Below are 18,021 nucleotides of genomic sequence, written 5' to 3'. Positions count from 1 at the left end.
TTTTAAGCATATGAAATCCAAGTTTTCCATTTGAAACACATATGGCAAACATTTTTGCTGTGGGTTTCAAATTTACTTTTTTCCCTATTTTCCCAATTGATGGATTCAGTCTTGGTAGTTTCTATGTAAAATATTAGCCCTGGTTGGCACCACAAGACATGCTGCACTTTCACTGTGAAGTAAGCCTGTAGCAATAATTTCAAATCACCAAAGGCTGTAGAGGCACCGCTCAGAAACCAAACATGTTCTCTAGGACCACGTCAAACAGGCAGAGACAAAGTGAAAGGCAAACAAACAGCCACTAGACATTACATTTACACAGTTTTACCCTTTTGTTTTATTTGAAGGGATCCATGACTCGCAGACTGAATGATGAGCTCCGCAACGAGGTCACAGAGCAAATTTCTGCTCCGAGTGAAATACAAGAGCCGGAGAGCCATTAGCCCTGCACTCCGGCTGCTCCGGTCGCTCCACGCAATAACCCAAATCAAGCAGCTCTGCTCTCTATTGGCTAATGGGACTGTGGCGGTTTTAAATCGAGAAAAAAACAACTCTCTCTCTCTCTCTCTTTGTGTCACACACACACACACACACACACACACACACAGAGAGAGAGAGAGAGATACACACATTTCCTTCTCTCTCTACTAGATAATACAGAGTGAAAAACTAGGCCTGTCCACTGTAGACCTAATTAAAAGTTAGAATTAATAGAGAATGGAGAATTCAGAGAGAGCAAGCACAGAAAGAGCGGGAGGAGGGAGGAGGAGGGAGAGAGATTTGTTGGTTCAAATATGTGTTTTTTTCTCTATTATTCAAATGAGCAGCCTGCATCTTTTCTAAAAAAATGCAGAGACAAATTTAGTGTCCAGCCCAAAGTAGACTTTAACTCTCTCTGAGGATTCTTGCAGAGGATCATCCCTTAAACCAAAATTACACCCGGACTGTATCTTTGGCTAGATTTATGCAGGAAAATGTGCCATAGAAATTGTTCAATGTCTAAATGCAAAACTCAAGCAAAAGTTATTAAAAGCAAAAATACTCGTGTTATTGATAGTCATACTATTATTATCATCAGGTGGTTTATAATGCTCACTCTGACTGAAAGGTATCAACAGAAATTGCAAAACAACAGCAAAAGTGGAGGAGCATTATTTTATGTGTATATGAATATATAGGCATGAAACAAGAGTGAAAAATGAAGGGACTACATTTTAACAATGTGCGTATATGAGAACCACAGAGGTTGTAGTCCTTTGTTTGGACTTAAGGTCATGGTCTTACCTGTGACATCTGCTGCCATCAGTCCTTCAGCCCTGATGACCTTCACCTGCACCACTCCGACATCTTTCAGGTTGTGAAACGACCTCCACAGACTCTGAAACATCACAGGAACAACGGTCAAAGGTTAAAAAGGACACCAAATTAGCATTGAAGAGAAAGGCAGGTCAATAGCCTGACATTTCATTACGAGAGGAAAGGGTAGAATATGTCCTTTAACAGTCCCCTTATTTGAAAATGTAGAGCTGGCATTTATAGTCGAGTCTAACAGAGGACAAATGGCTAGATTTAATTTCACTGAATAGCTGTGCTTTTTTGTTTGAAGTGTTTCTTAACTTTGTACTTCAGATTAAATGGAACTTTACTGATTTTGATAAAGAAGATGAGCCATGCAGAAATATATTGCAAAAGGTTACAGCTAATAAATAAAGTACACAGATACAAATGGAACAAATAGGGGTCATTGCAGACAACATTATATCTTTTCCTGTTATACAATGAGAAGGCTAACTCAAGGTGAGATTGCACCAAGAACTATCTTATAAACTATACACTTTCCACTGCTGCATTTAGAGTAAGAGGTTTTGTACATTTCCATTAACTGTTCCGCTCATAAAGACTGAGTTAGTCACTTAGTCAGTTACAGAGGAAATAGTTCCCCATTGTGTTTTAATGAAAGTAGTGTTTTTTGTATTGACCATGAAGAGAGGAGTGTCAGTCTGAAACCGTTGAAGCATAGGGTTTGTATGGGATTTGGAAATCCTCTCCTGTCCATGCCTAATACGAACAAAATGCATGTGTTTTAATAAAGTTTTATACATTTTGATGTGTATTATTTGATCCTAAAGCTGATTTACTCCCTGGAGCAAACTGTCAGTCTGGAAAATAAAAAAGTAAAGGCTGGCTGAGATTTACTTTTTTAGTAGTCACTCCATGAGTTACTTCCTCACAACTTTGTGTGTAAGAAAAAAAGTCAGTAGCAGAAAGTTAGTAGCAGAAAAAGAAAGACAAAAGTGGAAATATTATGAAACATTAAATAATTCTTACAACAATCGAAAATCTGTATACGTGCAGTATATAACAAAAGAAAAAGAAACGCATGCACAAATTGCATGTTATGTGTTTATTCTTGATATCAATGTATCATTGTATACTGCCTACATGCGGCCTGTCTGCTTGTGTGTTTGTTTGCTTTACAGAGAGACCCACAGAGAACGCGGGTGAGAGTATTAGGCTGAATATATAATAATAGAGATATTATGGTGAGTAGACACATCCAGCGAAGCGTGACTGGCAGTGATATCATAATTCTGAGGCAAACACACACTGACCTACTCACACATTGTCCAGTTTACACAACATCCAAACAAAAGAGGGGAACACCACTACTGACAGATAACCAAACCAACTGTAAAACAAAAAGCCAAGCATACCAGGGTACTCACACATGCCACACAAACTCCCCTCTGATATTGATCTCCTTCTTGCATGCTCACACACTATTAAGACACATTTACATACACAGTCAAGGTATGCTAAGTGGCCCTGTGATAGACTAAAATGAGATGGGAAATACAAGGTTTTGATTACTGGGAGAAAGAATGATGACTGTGTAAAAACTAGTCTTTAAATCTGTGGCATTAAGGGATACCTGTGGAGATAAACGGCTGGGCCATGAGGCATGAGCACACACTGACAGACACGCGCACAATCATAAACTTGAACTTGTTCAAACCCAAATACTCAGGTATAAACACATGCCTAGAAAACCTATACTGAGGCCAAATTGAGTAGCATGTCGGCGTGTCTTAAAAGCAAAGTGGAAATACACTTCACTTCAATTTATTTCTCTCTCTCTGGCAATAACCCCTTCCATCCCCACAGGAGTAATTATAATTTAAATTTCAGAGTCAGGGCCAGGCTACAGACTTAATTCATTATTACCAACTCTGTCAGACTCTGCCTGTTTTCAGCGATATCATTGTCCAAAAGCTCTCTAAAGGAGATGAGAGGGGAGAGTGTGTGAAAGAAAGAGGGGGAAAGAGAGCATGTGAAAGAGAGAGAAAGAGAGACATACAGAGAGAGAGAGAGGCAGTGAGCGGACAACTCTCAATTTTAAGCCACGATTTCTCTGAAGATACAGCTGCTTGTTTTGATTATTGGTGAGGAGGGGGAAGAGAGACAGAGGGAGAAAAAGAGTCAGAGAAAGGGCATGTGGGAGGCAACAGAGTAAGACACGGACTGGTTAGTGTGTTCAACAGTAGTTACCTAGTTAGGAATCGAATGTCATTACTTTTTTGGTCAGGACCAAAATGGGTCTGTATCAAAAACTATACCTGGCATCGAAAGTCTGCTCTGATTCATAATCCTGTTCATTTAGTATTGAGTCAGATATTTATGGATTTACATACTTTTTTCACAATTTTTTTTTGTAATCTTGAGAGATTTGTAATCTTGTTTAATTGTTTGATAGCTCTTCCTTTATATCACAATTGTGCCAACTTCGGACCATCTTGTGTAGGCAAAGTTCTTGTACAGCTGCTTTTGCTTGGACATTTATCATTTGATAAGTTTGGCTTCTGTTATTAAGTAGAGAATTATTTTATTTTTTTTATTAAAAAGGTAACATTTTGTTTTTCAAACAATATTGGTACACAGAAAAATGGCACAAAATGGCACAGAGATCGAAGAATGAGAATTACTTCTTTAATGTATGGATGCAGTGCTATTTTTCTCCCCCCAACACATCATCCACACTCAATCCCTTCCTCCCACCATACAGGCTCCCTGAGGGGACATTTAGGGTTCAACCTCAATCCATGACTGGTGGGGAGAATACACCCATCCTCCACAAGGATTCAAATCCTCATCAGAAAGATAAACAGCAGAAGATGGAGTAGAAGGACAGACAGACAGGTAGAGAGGGAGAGAGATGAAGGGAGGCCATGACCGACCCCCACCCCCTCATTTATGTCTCCCCCACACCCTCATCAGCACGCAGGCAGACAGAGGGGATAAGGAGGAGATGAAAAGAAAGGATGAACAGAGGAGAAAGAAGAAAAATGGAAGGACAGAGTTGGCTTTCATAAAACAAACCCCCGCCCTGCCTGTGATTGACATCTTGTCACGGTGACATCTTCTTCCCGTCGCTGTCACACTCAACAGACACACAAACACAGATGAATCAGCCCCAGCATAGGCTTATGACTGACTGTCATCTTTGCATCTTGTCACCTTTCATCAGAGCTCCATATAACATTTCACACACAGACACACACAAGGCGTCTGCCCAGCAGCTGCGCATTTCAGGGGACATTTAATCAAATGCCCGTGAAATGCTCAAACACAAACCAAATGTTTCCGCCCTATCCCACTCCTGTTCATCAACCCAGCATCACTGTCTGTCAAGATTATCTCCCAAAGTTTGCTCCCTGACCGTCCCACACTAAACTGCAGCCCCTTATCTCACTTCCTGTCCAGGTTGTGTCCTTTCTCGTCACCTTAGAGCGGTGCACTGGAGTGGGTGGGAAAGGAACTGCAGGTGTGTGCGTGAGTGTGAGTGTGCATACATGTGGGTGGGTGGTGAAGTGCCACCACTTCAGCGGAGGTCGCCATGTCCTCCTTCTCTCATCCACCCATCTTGCGGCCACCTCAGGCCCATTAAAAGCCATTAGTGTGTGTGCTCCTTTGCCATCATAATGCATAAATCTTTTTCTCTCCTTTTCCCTCTCTCCCTCTGCCCCTCTCTACTTCTGGGAAGCAGTAATTAGGGATGAAGGAAAGGTTACGGTGAGAAATAGTACATCTAAGGCAGTTGACACTAAGTGTATTGCACCATGTTGCATATAGCTCTGCCGTCAGCTGCATTCAAAGTAGTTTGCGGTAGAAAATCATGTGTACTCATTCACACGAATACATGGGGTACATTCAAGAGTACAGAGGCACTCACAAACCTGGTAGATAAACACACACACACACAAAGCCGTCACTATGCAGAACAGCTAGAATGAGAGAGACATTAATGAGCCCGGCGCTAGCACCAGATCCCAGCACTCAGGTGTCTATTATCTGCTGCCTTCAATGGCCACAGATTGGAATGAGGAAAAAACACCTGCCAAATGCAACACAGTGACCTCATTGTGACCACATGAGGTGTGCCGTGTGTGTGCGCATATGTGTGTGCACATGTGTGTGCAAATGTGTGTGTGACAAAGACATTTGTCGGATTCAAAACATGTAATCTTTTTTAGAGATTCAGGTATAAACTGAGTGTGCATGCATGTAGGCGTTTCTTTTTTTGCCTTATCCATATTTTGCATCCAGTGCTACACACTGCCTTAAAGTAACCTTGTGAGTGTGTTTTTATAGGCTTTATAGCAGCGGGGGGGGGGGGGGGGGGACATACTGCTGAATGCGGGCATGAACAGAGGATCTCAATTGTTTTCTATTCCTCTTTCTCATTTGTGAGGGTATCTGCTCTTTAAAGCTGTGATGATGACAGCATGGTACTTGTATTGCTTAGCCAACCCCCCCATCATTTTTATTAGAAAGCTGATGCAGGAAGGTATTGTTTGTGCATGAATCTGAATGTGTGGACCTGTTTGTGATTAGCAGCAGTGGATGCTTTGTGCTGGCTTGTGCTGGACAGCTGATTTCAAGCAGATAATACCAGTCAGTACAAATGTGCCCAAGCTAATAACATACACCTAACTACACATGCACACACATACACACACTGGGCAGATTAGTGGGCTTTGAGCAGCCCCGTTATGTATTAGTGGTGGTACTTGGTCTTATCAGTGCTCTTTGATAAGGTACATCTTTATTAAATTCTCTAACTGAAAGAAGGCCAGTCAGGGGAAAAGGAATATGTTAATAGGTAGAGACCATTCAAGTCTTTAAACCGACCTCACTGTGCCCCTCCATTGGGAACCCCCCCACCTTCCTCCACCCTCTATCTCTCCATCCCTTCATCTTAACAGGAGGGCCACAGTGGAAACAGACAAAGAGTTGGAGCTGCCGGGAGAGCGGGACAGAGATGGGGAGTGCTGGAGAGAGAAGGAGGCAGGCGAAGGAAGGAAAATGTCTCGCCTTCAGCCGAGCAGAAAAACGGGGTCTGCACGAGTTGTGAGAGAGGTGAAATAGCTTTTTCTTTTCATTTTACACGCCTTCCCTTCCCGGTGCAACCCTCATCCTTTACCTCTCGCCCCCTATTACACACATTTACACACACACACACACACACACACACACACACACACACACACACACACACACACACACACACACACACACACACACACACACACACACACACACACACACACACACACACACACACACTCTCTCTCTACGCCCTCATTTTGTGGCTGCGAGGAGAAACACAGCGTGTGCATGTCCCAGTCCTAGAGCTCCCCCCTCTGATCTTGGGTGGTTGCTGCAGCGCGGAGCAGAGTGGTCAACCTCCTGTGGCTAGCCAATAAGGCACCGCCACGGTTATGTAGGTCGCTGGCCCCGTGTTTGGCCTTTGGAGCCTCGCCGCTGGTGCCTATGCCAAAACCGTAAGACGCAACACACACCAGCTGGGACTTAACGTTAACTGAAATCAGAGCACATACTTTAAACCCACAAACACAGACAGCTACTTGCTGTGGAGATCAACGGCTGGCTACAGTATATTAACACACATAAAAAGTTTAAAACACGTAGCTGAGTGCTACTCATAGGAATATGTGCTTGGACAACTCTCCAAGACACTTAATTGTAGTAATGATTTAACCATTCATGTATGTTTTTTGTCATTAAGTTAATGGTACTAAAGTAAATTAAAGGCATAAAGTAAACAAATGTCCTCTTTTAAAAGTCATGACTGAAAGCAGCTGACTCTGTTGATGAGTAGACAAATGTCCCATGTCAAGGTTGTCAGTGAATGAAACCCAGTGAAAGTGTGTGTGAGCGAGCATGTGTGTGAGTGTCTCTTTGAAGCAAGGAGTGAAGATGACAGGGAGTGAGGGTTCAACTAGGCTAAGACAAAGACATAGGCTGAAACCATTGTGTTGAGTGGAGGGCCTCTGGGGCAGATGGGGCCTTAGAGCTCTCTCTCTTTTCTCACTCTCGCTCTACTACAACTGGCTAACAAGCCAAGACATTTTACAAACAAATAAATTAACCAACATGCATTAATCATAAATTCACAACTCACTGCAGAATGCTGATGCAAATATGGCACAATACTCGTACCTTGAATTATAACAAAGAAAAAAAAAACGCAATGTGAGACCCCATCATTTCCAAACACCCCCGTATTTCTTCCTTCTTTTGTTTATCTCATCATGTCCGTGTTCACCAGCTCCTCTGCTCTCCACTTCTTCTAACTTCAAAACGCAGCTTGTTGGATTTTATTTTCAGATCTCATTAGCTTGTAAAAAAAGTGATGAATTAGTCATATGTAGGAAGAATTGTGGTTATAATATTCTGATAATAAATGTTTTAGGAAGTTGTTGTTTGAAATGTCAGTGTGATACACCTAACCTAGCAAACAATTTATGGAAGAAGCCACAATGTCAGGTATATGAACACAGGGTAATACAAGGGGGTACTGCGTGAAATTTGTTCTAGCTATGGGATAAGAAAAATATGTATGTGACATAGATTTGGGTATGAACTATTACGGAAATGTTGGCATACTGGTTATTGTGTAGTTGTAGCTACCCTTTCTAGTATTTTCAATGTTTTAATAAACGTATTTAGATCTTTTAGTTGAGCTCTCATACATTGTGTACTTTCCTCTCAAAAGTATTCACCCAACATAATCCAAAACTCAACACACAACAAACAAACTCACATATCTCTGCATGATCTGGTGTCTCTCGTCCGGGTCGTCCAGCATGTTGATTGACAGGTCTGAGATTGAAACGGCGGCAGAAGCAGTGAGTGTAACCAACAGCACCAGCACACCTTCACCTTCCTCCAGTGGCAGGTCTAGCTTGTGTGTGTGTTCTTTAGTGAGATGCGATAGGTCAATGGTACACCTAAAGTGCACACACATGCACAAACAAATAAGAACAGAATAAAAGACTATTGAACATTTTGTGAGGAAGCTGACTATGCTAAAACACAAAGCTAAGCAAAAGCTACAGCAGACAATAAGGACTAAACTTAAAGAAGTGCTAGTGCTGCCATTTTGGGGGGCATAGTTTGCAGAAAAATGTCTGCAAAGTAATCATCTTCACAGAACGTCTGTAAAGTTAACAAAAGAAGTCACACAGAAAGAGGTCTCCCATTTCCACTTTGGAAATAAAGTGTCTACTATATCATCTCAATAAAATGACCTCAGAATGGCACAGCCTAGTAATAGTATAACAAGCCTCATGTGTGTTAGATATAAGCAACTGCCAAAGCTGACACAATTAGCATCTTCCCTTGACTGAATCGATTTTCTTTTATGGCCTTAATGTGTCTTTGGTTAATACCAAGGCTTGTAAAAGTAAATACTGGCCTTGGGTCAAGAATTCAAAGAAAAGGGTTCCTCAAGTGCCTCCATGCCGCTATTCTATAAACGTGCGGTAAAAAAAGGAATAAATCCGTACAAAGCTACAGACATGGCCATTTGATCTAAAATGTTGAATGATGGAAATACTGTCATTGTATAACCTCTGTACCTGTCTGAATAGGTCCTAAATGTCTATATGCATGATTTTGGTGAGCTACGTCTACTCTAGCTATACAAACTAACAAAAGACTGAGATAGCTACATGTCCTGACTGAATGATGAGGACCACTGTACCTTCCCATGAAGTCATCCTTCTTGCCAGCATCTTTGTCCCAGACCGTAATGTCCACGTAGCCTCCCTGCTCTTCGTACAGATGGAAGTCAAACTGCTCTCTCCACTGGGGGTTCAGCGTTTTGGGAATTGTCTGAGTAAACGACAGAAGGGAATATATGTTTTGAACATATGTGCTTAGTTCATACATTGCTGAAGGTGAGCAAAACTTAATTATTCTTTAAAAGAAATTGTATCAGTGAAAAGGTATTTCTCAAAAGCTTGAGTGTGTGCTGAATATGGAAATGAGCAAAATCTTTCTTTCTGACTTTACATAGAGGCAACCCTAACATTAAATATTCTGGAACGGGAGAGGGTTTACCTTGCTCTTGTACTTCTGGTGCCCCGTCTTGAATTTGACATATGGGTCGCTGAGGCCATTGGCATCCATGGGCTGGAGGTTGCGACCTTCTACCAGACTGATGCTGACTATACCTCGCCACAGCTGGGCTTTTCTGTGCACATCTGACAGACGCATACTCTGATACTGCAAAGAAACATATACACAAACACGTGTGCATTTATACATAAACAAGCATGTACACAAACACCCACAAACAAAAAGAAACAAATGACTAAATTAGACCTAGAACCATGGCTTGTACACACTTGGTCAACAGGAAAATAAGCAATCCCAAACACATTGAGACAACAATGAGAGGAGCAGGAAAAACGCACAAGACTTATACACAAAATAAAATAATTATAAACACAATTTGCCCCTGATGTGTGAACTAACCTGACAGAATGTCACAATGAATTACAAAACATAGCATTCCACTATTCTATTTAATCAAGTCAAAAAAGTCTAAAGCCACAAACATTTCCTTTGGAATACTAAGAAACTGAAAGAAATGCACTGTAACCGCTGAACGATTACTAAGAATCTACTTTAGACAAAAAAGCTTACAGTCTGCACAAGATTGTATACGTCATTGCATGAGTCCTGGCATTTTTTGTTCAATAATAAAATTAATATAATAAAAATAAATAGGCAAGTGATTTGTATACTGTCTTATCCAAAACGGGCAGACCACTGAGATGCTGTTCCAGTAACTCTTATTCTTATTCCATCTGGCAGTGCTGTAAGTTGACAGCACTGCAAATTCAGATTGATGATTCTTCATATTTTAAGTCTGTTTTTTTCCAACAGTTTTCTCAGCACTTACAGGCCTATTTAACCTCTCTTTGAATCATGTCACTATCCTTCACTAAAACAAAGAGCAGGGTATTTATTTGTCAAACAAAAACAGCCCTCTCTCTCTCTGTCCCTCCCTCTCTTTCTGCCTTTCCCTCTCCTCCTTGCTCGTTAGGGAGAATTTATTAGCATAGCTTTTGTTTCACGGGCGAATTTCATTAAACTCTGAACAAACCCTGCTTGGCAAGTGCAGGCCTTTGATCTGTAGATGGAGCATCTAATTTCCATTCTCCAGACATTAAACAATGCGAATGGCTCCCTGCAATACAGCCAACCTCCCATACTGCAACTCCCACATCTTTCATTTCTCCTGTTCACTTGCTACTAACACACTGTATGCTAATGAAGAGAGGTCGTTGTTATGTCTTACTTGAGCACAATCCTAATTGTTTCCTTGTTTTGTTGCTACATACTTCTCACCCGAAAACCACGGGCTATTTGGATTGGGAATCCACATCTCTCTGCCAGAGCGAAGCAGGAGAGCGATCATGCACTGAGATGTTCGGAGGTTGAAAGTCTTATATGAGATAATAATACAGTTTATGAACTAATACAGCCTTGCAGACAACTTTTGCCAGCCCTTTGGAAGAATAAAAACGTACCAAAAGAAGCATTTTTGTGTTAAAGTTAGAAAGACCTGGATTTAATATGCATCTGACTCTTAATCATTATCTCAAACTACTTCCTGAATAGCATCTTCTGCTGTGGGTTAAACACTCGTAGATGCTTCATTAAAAAGAAGTGGTAAAAATAACTGTGTACTTGTATACAGTCGAGCACGGAGGCACACAGTAACACCGCCTTTTTTGGAGGGGTAACACACTAGCTAGTTAGTTTGTGTTTGAGATAATTCCCGAGTCACAGGCGGGGGGCCCAGTGTGGAAGCTTCAAAGGCTTGGTTAAGGGAAGCACGATACAGCAGGACGTCTGCCCGGCTCTGACCAACACAATTCAAATGTGTATCTGTGTCTCTTGGTGGGATATCACACTTTTCACTGGAAGGAAGGAGGCATTCAGTGCCTCTAGCTGCGATTTAGGAGATCAACTAAAAGTAAAACTTTTCCTGATTCAGCCTGTTTCTTTCTCAATGACAACTTCTGAAAATAACTGGAAAACATAACAAAGAACCTTATGTAAAGTAAATCATGGGCAAACAAAGCTGCAAATAAACTGTTCACAAAAAGTGATACTGATACTACTGTATTTGACTGAAAATTAAAAAGGTAAGGCTTCATGCATTGAATCAATATTTAAAAAAAAGCAGAACTTCGACCCGCATGCTTTATCGTAAGACCTTACAGCCAATGAGCATCACAAAAAAATGTATACCAAAAAGGGACCAGTCTCTTATGTTTGGCAAGATGAGAACTTAAAATAATGTGAAAATCAAAGGTTTGCACTTAATGTAAAGGGCCTAAGAGTGTCCTATAATCAGTCCACATAGTCATCAACAAACTTTCATGTTTCACAGTTCTGCTGTACAGGATTCCTTTAAAACCCCTAAAGACAAATCAATTGCTTAACTTTCTCACAAAGCAGCTCAAAGGTCAAAGGTGGAAAAAGCATGGATATATCACTGCATAATTTAACATCTTAAAAGGACAAAGTTCAAAACAGATTTTAATATCAGGAAACATACACAATGACTCCAATGTAAATGTCTACAGTTTAAGCCAGATTGTAACTGTTCTAACACTAAATATGTAAACATAATCCAAAAAGTTAAAGAAAACAATGGCAGGAAATGTAGTGCATTACTTCCACCCTTGGTGTATATTTTTATGACTTATAACTTGCCTTTACACATGTAAATACAAGTCACCTTAAAACTAAATCTTACATGCATTCCAAAAAAAACAATGTGTTTGCATCCCTTCAGGTGATGTAAATAGCAGGTGGTATATTGCAGCTAAATAAGCAAGTGACAATGAGAACTAAAGAACTGAAAAACGGCTAATACCACTGTGGAAGGAGGAAAAGGAGGGAGGAAGGGAAAGGGCCAGGGAGACTCCATCCATGTAACAGGACACAAGTGAAGAGTGCAGGATAGGTGAGGTGCAGTGCGGTCGGTAGTGGGGTTACAGTACAGTTGGAGGTTGTGCGGGTGGGGTGGTTACATGCTGTTTTAGTTTACCTTACTAGATCGTTTCCAGTTCCTTCTCAAAAGCATGGTCTGTAAATGAGACAAAGCTGTTACAGAGCACCCCCCACTGTCTCCCCTTATAGCTGCAGGGTCAGAGGTTAAAGGGCATGGGTAATGTGAAGATGTTAGCCCTGGCCTGGTGCAGGGGGGTTATACACAAAGACAAGGGCAGCTGTCATTCATGCAAGTTGAGTAAGCAAGTAGTGTACAAGAAGCGCTCTTACTTGTCATATGGTGTTATGAAGTATTTGCATATGCAGACATGCACTCGTACACGCACTAACACACACAAACATATAAAACATATATGTAGGTAAACAGTAGCTGCAGTTTTTGCCTCCAATACAGAGTAAGCATCATTTTTATACTTGATACTTTCACAAATGTAATTAATAACTAGACACAAAGAAAGACCAGCTTGAAGCTTGGACTGGTAGCTGCTTCCTTGTTTAGTTTTGACTTCTTTGTTCGGGTCCAATAATGGAGAATCACCTTGATAACAGTTTTACTTACAAAAGTAAATACTGTTTTATACCAGATGAGGATTTCAGACATGTCCTTAAAGGTGCAAGAGATATTTGTGAAGGATATGCCTCAAACGTTGGCTTCAAATTATTATTGAGAAAAATGTTGCTTATTTCTGCTAATTTGAGTTAAATGTAATCATCAATAAAAAAGGTTCAAATTCAAAAAGAATCATTACATGAGTAGACTATCTACATTCCTTCATATCAACCCAACTTCAAAATACATATAACATATGTCATATACAGAAGCACTGTTGATGCTCCATGATTACTAAAAATCACCATATATTAGCTGTTCAATAAATACTTTAAAGTTGATTAAAGCTCTGCATTTTCCCTTACACTTTCATACCAGTAGATGGCAACAGAGAGAGCCATCCAGAACGTACTAGTGTAACCTTGTACTCATTTTCTTCACAGTTGGAGAAATCCAAAATGATGCTTAACCTAAATAGAATTTATTTGTTCTGTCAAATGTGGACTCTCTGAACTACAGTACTAAATAAGCAGCAGAATTAAGACATCAGATCAAAAGGAATAAAATATTTCCCCCATGACTGCCTTGTTCCGGATAGAGATGCAGGGGTCCAATTAACCAAACAAATAATTGAACAGAAATAAATGCAACTATGAAACATTGAGCACGTCCGCAGAGGCACGAGCTGACATAATTAGGAAAGAGAATCCAGTGCTCTTTGAACATAGAACTTTTCCACAGAACATATTAATTACACTTGTCTTTTTGCATATGCATTTGCTGAGTTGAAGAGTTTCCAGTAACGGATGCTGAATGAGGCCAGCACATTCCAGTTCAACACAGCCTGCCTTCTGATCACTGTCTCCGATGTATGGAGAAATTAATATAACAAAACTTATATTGACTTCTTTGTTTATTTTTTACCTAGGTCATCAGGTCTTCTTTATGGCTACAGTATACCAGGCATATTAGTCTTTATCTTGGTGTGATGCATCAAAGATTACGTACAACTGGGCAAGTAAGAAAGAAAGGTATTATTTCCCTGACTAAGGAGGAAGTGTAGTGTGTGCAGGAAAAGAGAGATGAATGAGTAATCAAATTTAAAGTTCAAATATTTTTCTTACAGCATCCTTCACGTCTCCCTCCTTCGGTGACAGAGTGACCCCCAGTTCCAGGCTGCCCAAGTTATGTTCAGGATACTGTGGGTCCTTCAGGTCCAGCACCACATCCAGTGTCCTACAGGGAAGCACAGTAAGCCAAATACAAATGTATACTGCATGAATACTGCACATTCATGTGCATTAAGTGCATTGATTCTATCTGAAGTGTACATAAATGAATGCATGCATTACATTCACAGCCCATCTATACAACATAAAGTGGATACACATAATTAAATCACTTCAAGTCTGACTCAACAGATGTGGTGACAATCTGCTTCCTTCCTCTTTACATACTAGCTGCCTTTCTTGCTGTTTTCAGTGAGACACAAAGACCACAAGTGGTCAACCAACCTAGCTGACAATCTTGAATTATGCATAAGGAAGATAATTAGTAAAGGGGATAGCAAGGCAGGTGATTACTATTAAAAAAGAGCATGCTATTTCACAACAGTATGACCGAAAATGATTTCGACTTTGTGAGTAATATTGTTTTTGTTACTGTTTTTTCCCAATTTGGATTTTGATGAAATTGCATATAGCTGACCCGTTGAGCACTCACCTGTTAATATTTAAGCCTCCTCACAACAATGCTACTGCACACAGATGTGTCACTTCACTGTCATCATTTAAGTCATTACAGCTCGACTGTCACAGTATGAAAAGCACTGCTGTACACAATAAAATAAACTATTTCTAAATTCTATTAAGAAGCTTTGGTTTCTGGCTCTGGTATTGTGCATGCTGGCTCATTGTCACACAGTTATGGCTTACTGTGCTGGAAAGCTTGAATAGACTGGAGCCATTGTTTATACAACTTTTCCTGCATTTGCAAGGCCAAATGTCTGCTGTGAAAAATGTTTATTCCCAGCATGGCTGACCCAACTTACACTTGACAGGAGGTGTAATCAGACAGAGTAATTGAAAACACCTGCGTGAGTGTGCAAAAAAGAAATGTGACACCAACTCCAAAATTATTGATGGCACAAAGAAGATGGCACACATGAAGTTTAGTGATAATACGTGACTGACTACACAAGAGTTGGCAGTATCTCTACTTGAAGTTACTACAAGGAACTTGAATTTTGTGTTGGCAGTTACTGTGGAAAAAAGCAGTGTGTTTTTCCCTTTAGAAAACCTCTCATTTTACTGTAGCGGGGTCTGCCCAGTCTGCCCTGCTCAGTCCAGGTTCTGGTTCTCCCATGCCACCCTTATGGTTGCTGAAAAGGGTCGAACAAGTTTTGCCAATGTGAAAGCCACAACGCAAATGCCTAAGCCACAATGCAAAATCAAAAGCCACAACAAAAATGCAAAGATACAATTCAAATGCGAAAACCCAAATGCAAATGCAAAAAAACAAAAGTCAAAATGCAAAAGCCATAATACAAATTTAAAAGCCACAACACAAATGCAAAGCTGAAATGCAAATGCATAAGCCAAACCACCAATGCAAAAGCCCACAACACAAATGTATAAGCCACAATGCACACTGTGGCTTTTCCATTTGCATTGTGGCTCTGCATTCGTTCAACCCTTCTCAGCCACCGTACTCCCTTCACCCTAGCAGACCAAGCAACAACACCCAGCACCGGTGGAGCAGCAAGGCAAAGCTAGCTGGAGGAAGGGAGGGAGGGAGTTTCTGGTGAGCCTGCACAATGTCGTCTGATTTTGCCGCAATAGTATTAATAATAACGACATAGAAATGGCCAATCTTCTCACTGATGGTCTCATTTAATTATGTAGGTAATACAGAAGCATCAGTATTAAATTAAGACTGTTTCATAACCAGTTCAAAGTTCCTCATAGTAACTTTATCATAATATAATGATGTTATAAAATTAGTATTAAATTCCTTCATATAATTTATGTTAAATCAAAATTGAATAAATCCCTGTAATGCTTCATGAAGATTGAGATGAGTTACCAAAAACTGGCACTAGAGGGAGACAACAGACTATACAATGACCACACCAAGCAGCAAGGAAAGATGCTTAAAGAGATTCAACAAGTGGAGCTCCCTAACTATTAACTTCACCTTCATTTCAACTTGATTTGTTGTCTCTTAACACATTAGCCTCGCTGAAAATGCTCATTACTCGAGAAAGCAATGGAAGCTAAGGTAGAAAAAATAAAGGACAAAGAGACCTCTGATGTTCCAGTGATTCCAGATGAAGGTATGCTGAGCCCATGAAATCATCCTGAAGTCCAAAGTCATAGTCAAAAACCTATAAAGAGATGATATACAGTTGTATAGTTGTACTGCCAACAGAGGACCGTATACACCACATTGCAAATGTTATCAGTCACATTAAATCAGCATTCCTGGCATAGAAAAGAAGTTTGCATAGTGAGTTGATGTCCCTCGCGATGACTTAATGATGATCTAAAATACAACTATTATATATACATATATTTAAGCAGGAACACATTTGAAGTCCAGGACGTATCGGTACCTTGACGTATAGCGGGTCCTTCAGGTTTTCCACTAGAAGGCTTACTCTCTCATCCCACACCGGGTTGAGGTTCTTATGGATGGTCTTACTCCTGAACACCTCCTTCCCTGCAATCTTAAACTTCACATATGGGTCGCTGGTCCCTACAGGAAAAGACAGCAAACACAGAGAAATACTGTAAAGATACAGGATTAAGAATAGTACTACCAAAATGATGGCATATGCTGCCGAACTATCTGTAAAGAAAAGGGTCAAATTAAAAGTGTAAGCAAGTGGCCTTCTTCAGCCATTGGTCAAATGGTATTATCTAAAATAAGCATTGTGATAAAATAGTTACTGACACATATGTTTGCATATATATTTCTTACCATAAAGGTATTCTAGTGTAACTTCTCTTCCACTTTCACGAGAAAATACATCTTTTGTTCTCTCTAGATTATTTTTATACACAGAGACACTGAGATGGTTGTTCATACTGCTTTGAAGGCCTAAGGAGAAAATCCAGCATATAATGTGACTCATGTGATTACCATTAATTGAAAAAGTTGGTGCACTTATTGGATGTACACATCCCATGCAGTGCCTGTATTTGATCACTAGATGGTGCCATTGATTTATATTTATCATTTTAGGTGAGACCAATAAATACTTAAAAACTAGTCTTTTTTTAGTATGTATTAATAAATATTTATAATATTGATTTTTTTTGTTTGTTTTGCGTGTTTACTCTGGATATAGATATATATAACACAAATAGGCTGCTGAGGGTATACATTTTTATCCCTACGTATACGCCATTCTTCATGATGACCAGGGGTAAAAAGAAAATAAATAATTCTAAATCTACATATTATTACCCTGATAAATGGTAATTGATCCTCCTATCCATCCCCTTTATGCTTTACTCTAATATCCTATTACCCAAGGTCCATACTTTTCAAAATCAATTGGTTTGACAGACAAAGAAAAACTAAGGGACCACACAGAAATCAATATAAAAGCAAAGGGCCGGATCAATCAGACGCAGTTCAATGCTTACTGCACCTATATAAAAATCAAAACAACAAAACAGACAGAGAGACTGGGGGAGTATTCACAATGCAGTGTTTGTATTCAGAGTTTGTGTTTGATCAGGACTAATCACAGATATTTATTATCCAAATAAACAAAGAAATATATACACACACACACACATATATGTTTATAAACATACAACTACATCTAAACATTTACATGCATATAGAAACAGAGGGTTCCACTGTAACCAAAGTGATTACCAAGCTAATCAAAGGGGAGATAAGGGAGTCATTTACAATTTTCTGTGGAAAATACATGACCCTGATATATATAGTTTATCTTTTATGATAATCTGTCCTGTTTTCTGTAGTCCGCCACAACAAGGCTATGTCTTAGACAAGGCTGACATCAAGGATACTAGATGATAAATGTCTGTGCTCTC

The 18,021-nt window shown here is 40.0% G+C and overlaps 1 protein-coding gene across 1 annotated transcript in view; it reads right to left on the bottom strand.

The window, feature by feature from the left end:
• mctp1a (multiple C2 domains, transmembrane 1a) overlaps positions 1 to 18,021 on the bottom strand; it is a 125,387-nt gene that overhangs the window by 49,537 nt on the left and 57,829 nt on the right. Inside the window, exons 3-10 of the mRNA XM_054610540.1 lie at positions 16,563 to 16,705; positions 16,255 to 16,334; positions 14,074 to 14,185; positions 12,437 to 12,475; positions 9,427 to 9,591; positions 9,068 to 9,198; positions 8,126 to 8,312; positions 1,285 to 1,378 (exon numbers count right to left, since the gene is read on the bottom strand). Coding sequence (XP_054466515.1) covers positions 1,285 to 1,378; positions 8,126 to 8,312; positions 9,068 to 9,198; positions 9,427 to 9,591; positions 12,437 to 12,475; positions 14,074 to 14,185; positions 16,255 to 16,334; positions 16,563 to 16,705 — 951 coding nt within the window. The remainder of the gene's footprint in view (positions 1 to 1,284; positions 1,379 to 8,125; positions 8,313 to 9,067; positions 9,199 to 9,426; positions 9,592 to 12,436; positions 12,476 to 14,073; positions 14,186 to 16,254; positions 16,335 to 16,562; positions 16,706 to 18,021) is intronic.

Source organism: Anoplopoma fimbria, chromosome 13 (genome assembly GCF_027596085.1).
Source record: "Anoplopoma fimbria isolate UVic2021 breed Golden Eagle Sablefish chromosome 13, Afim_UVic_2022, whole genome shotgun sequence".
NCBI lineage: Eukaryota > Metazoa > Chordata > Actinopteri > Perciformes > Anoplopomatidae > Anoplopoma > Anoplopoma fimbria.
This window is presented reverse-complemented; position numbering and strand designations above follow the sequence as displayed.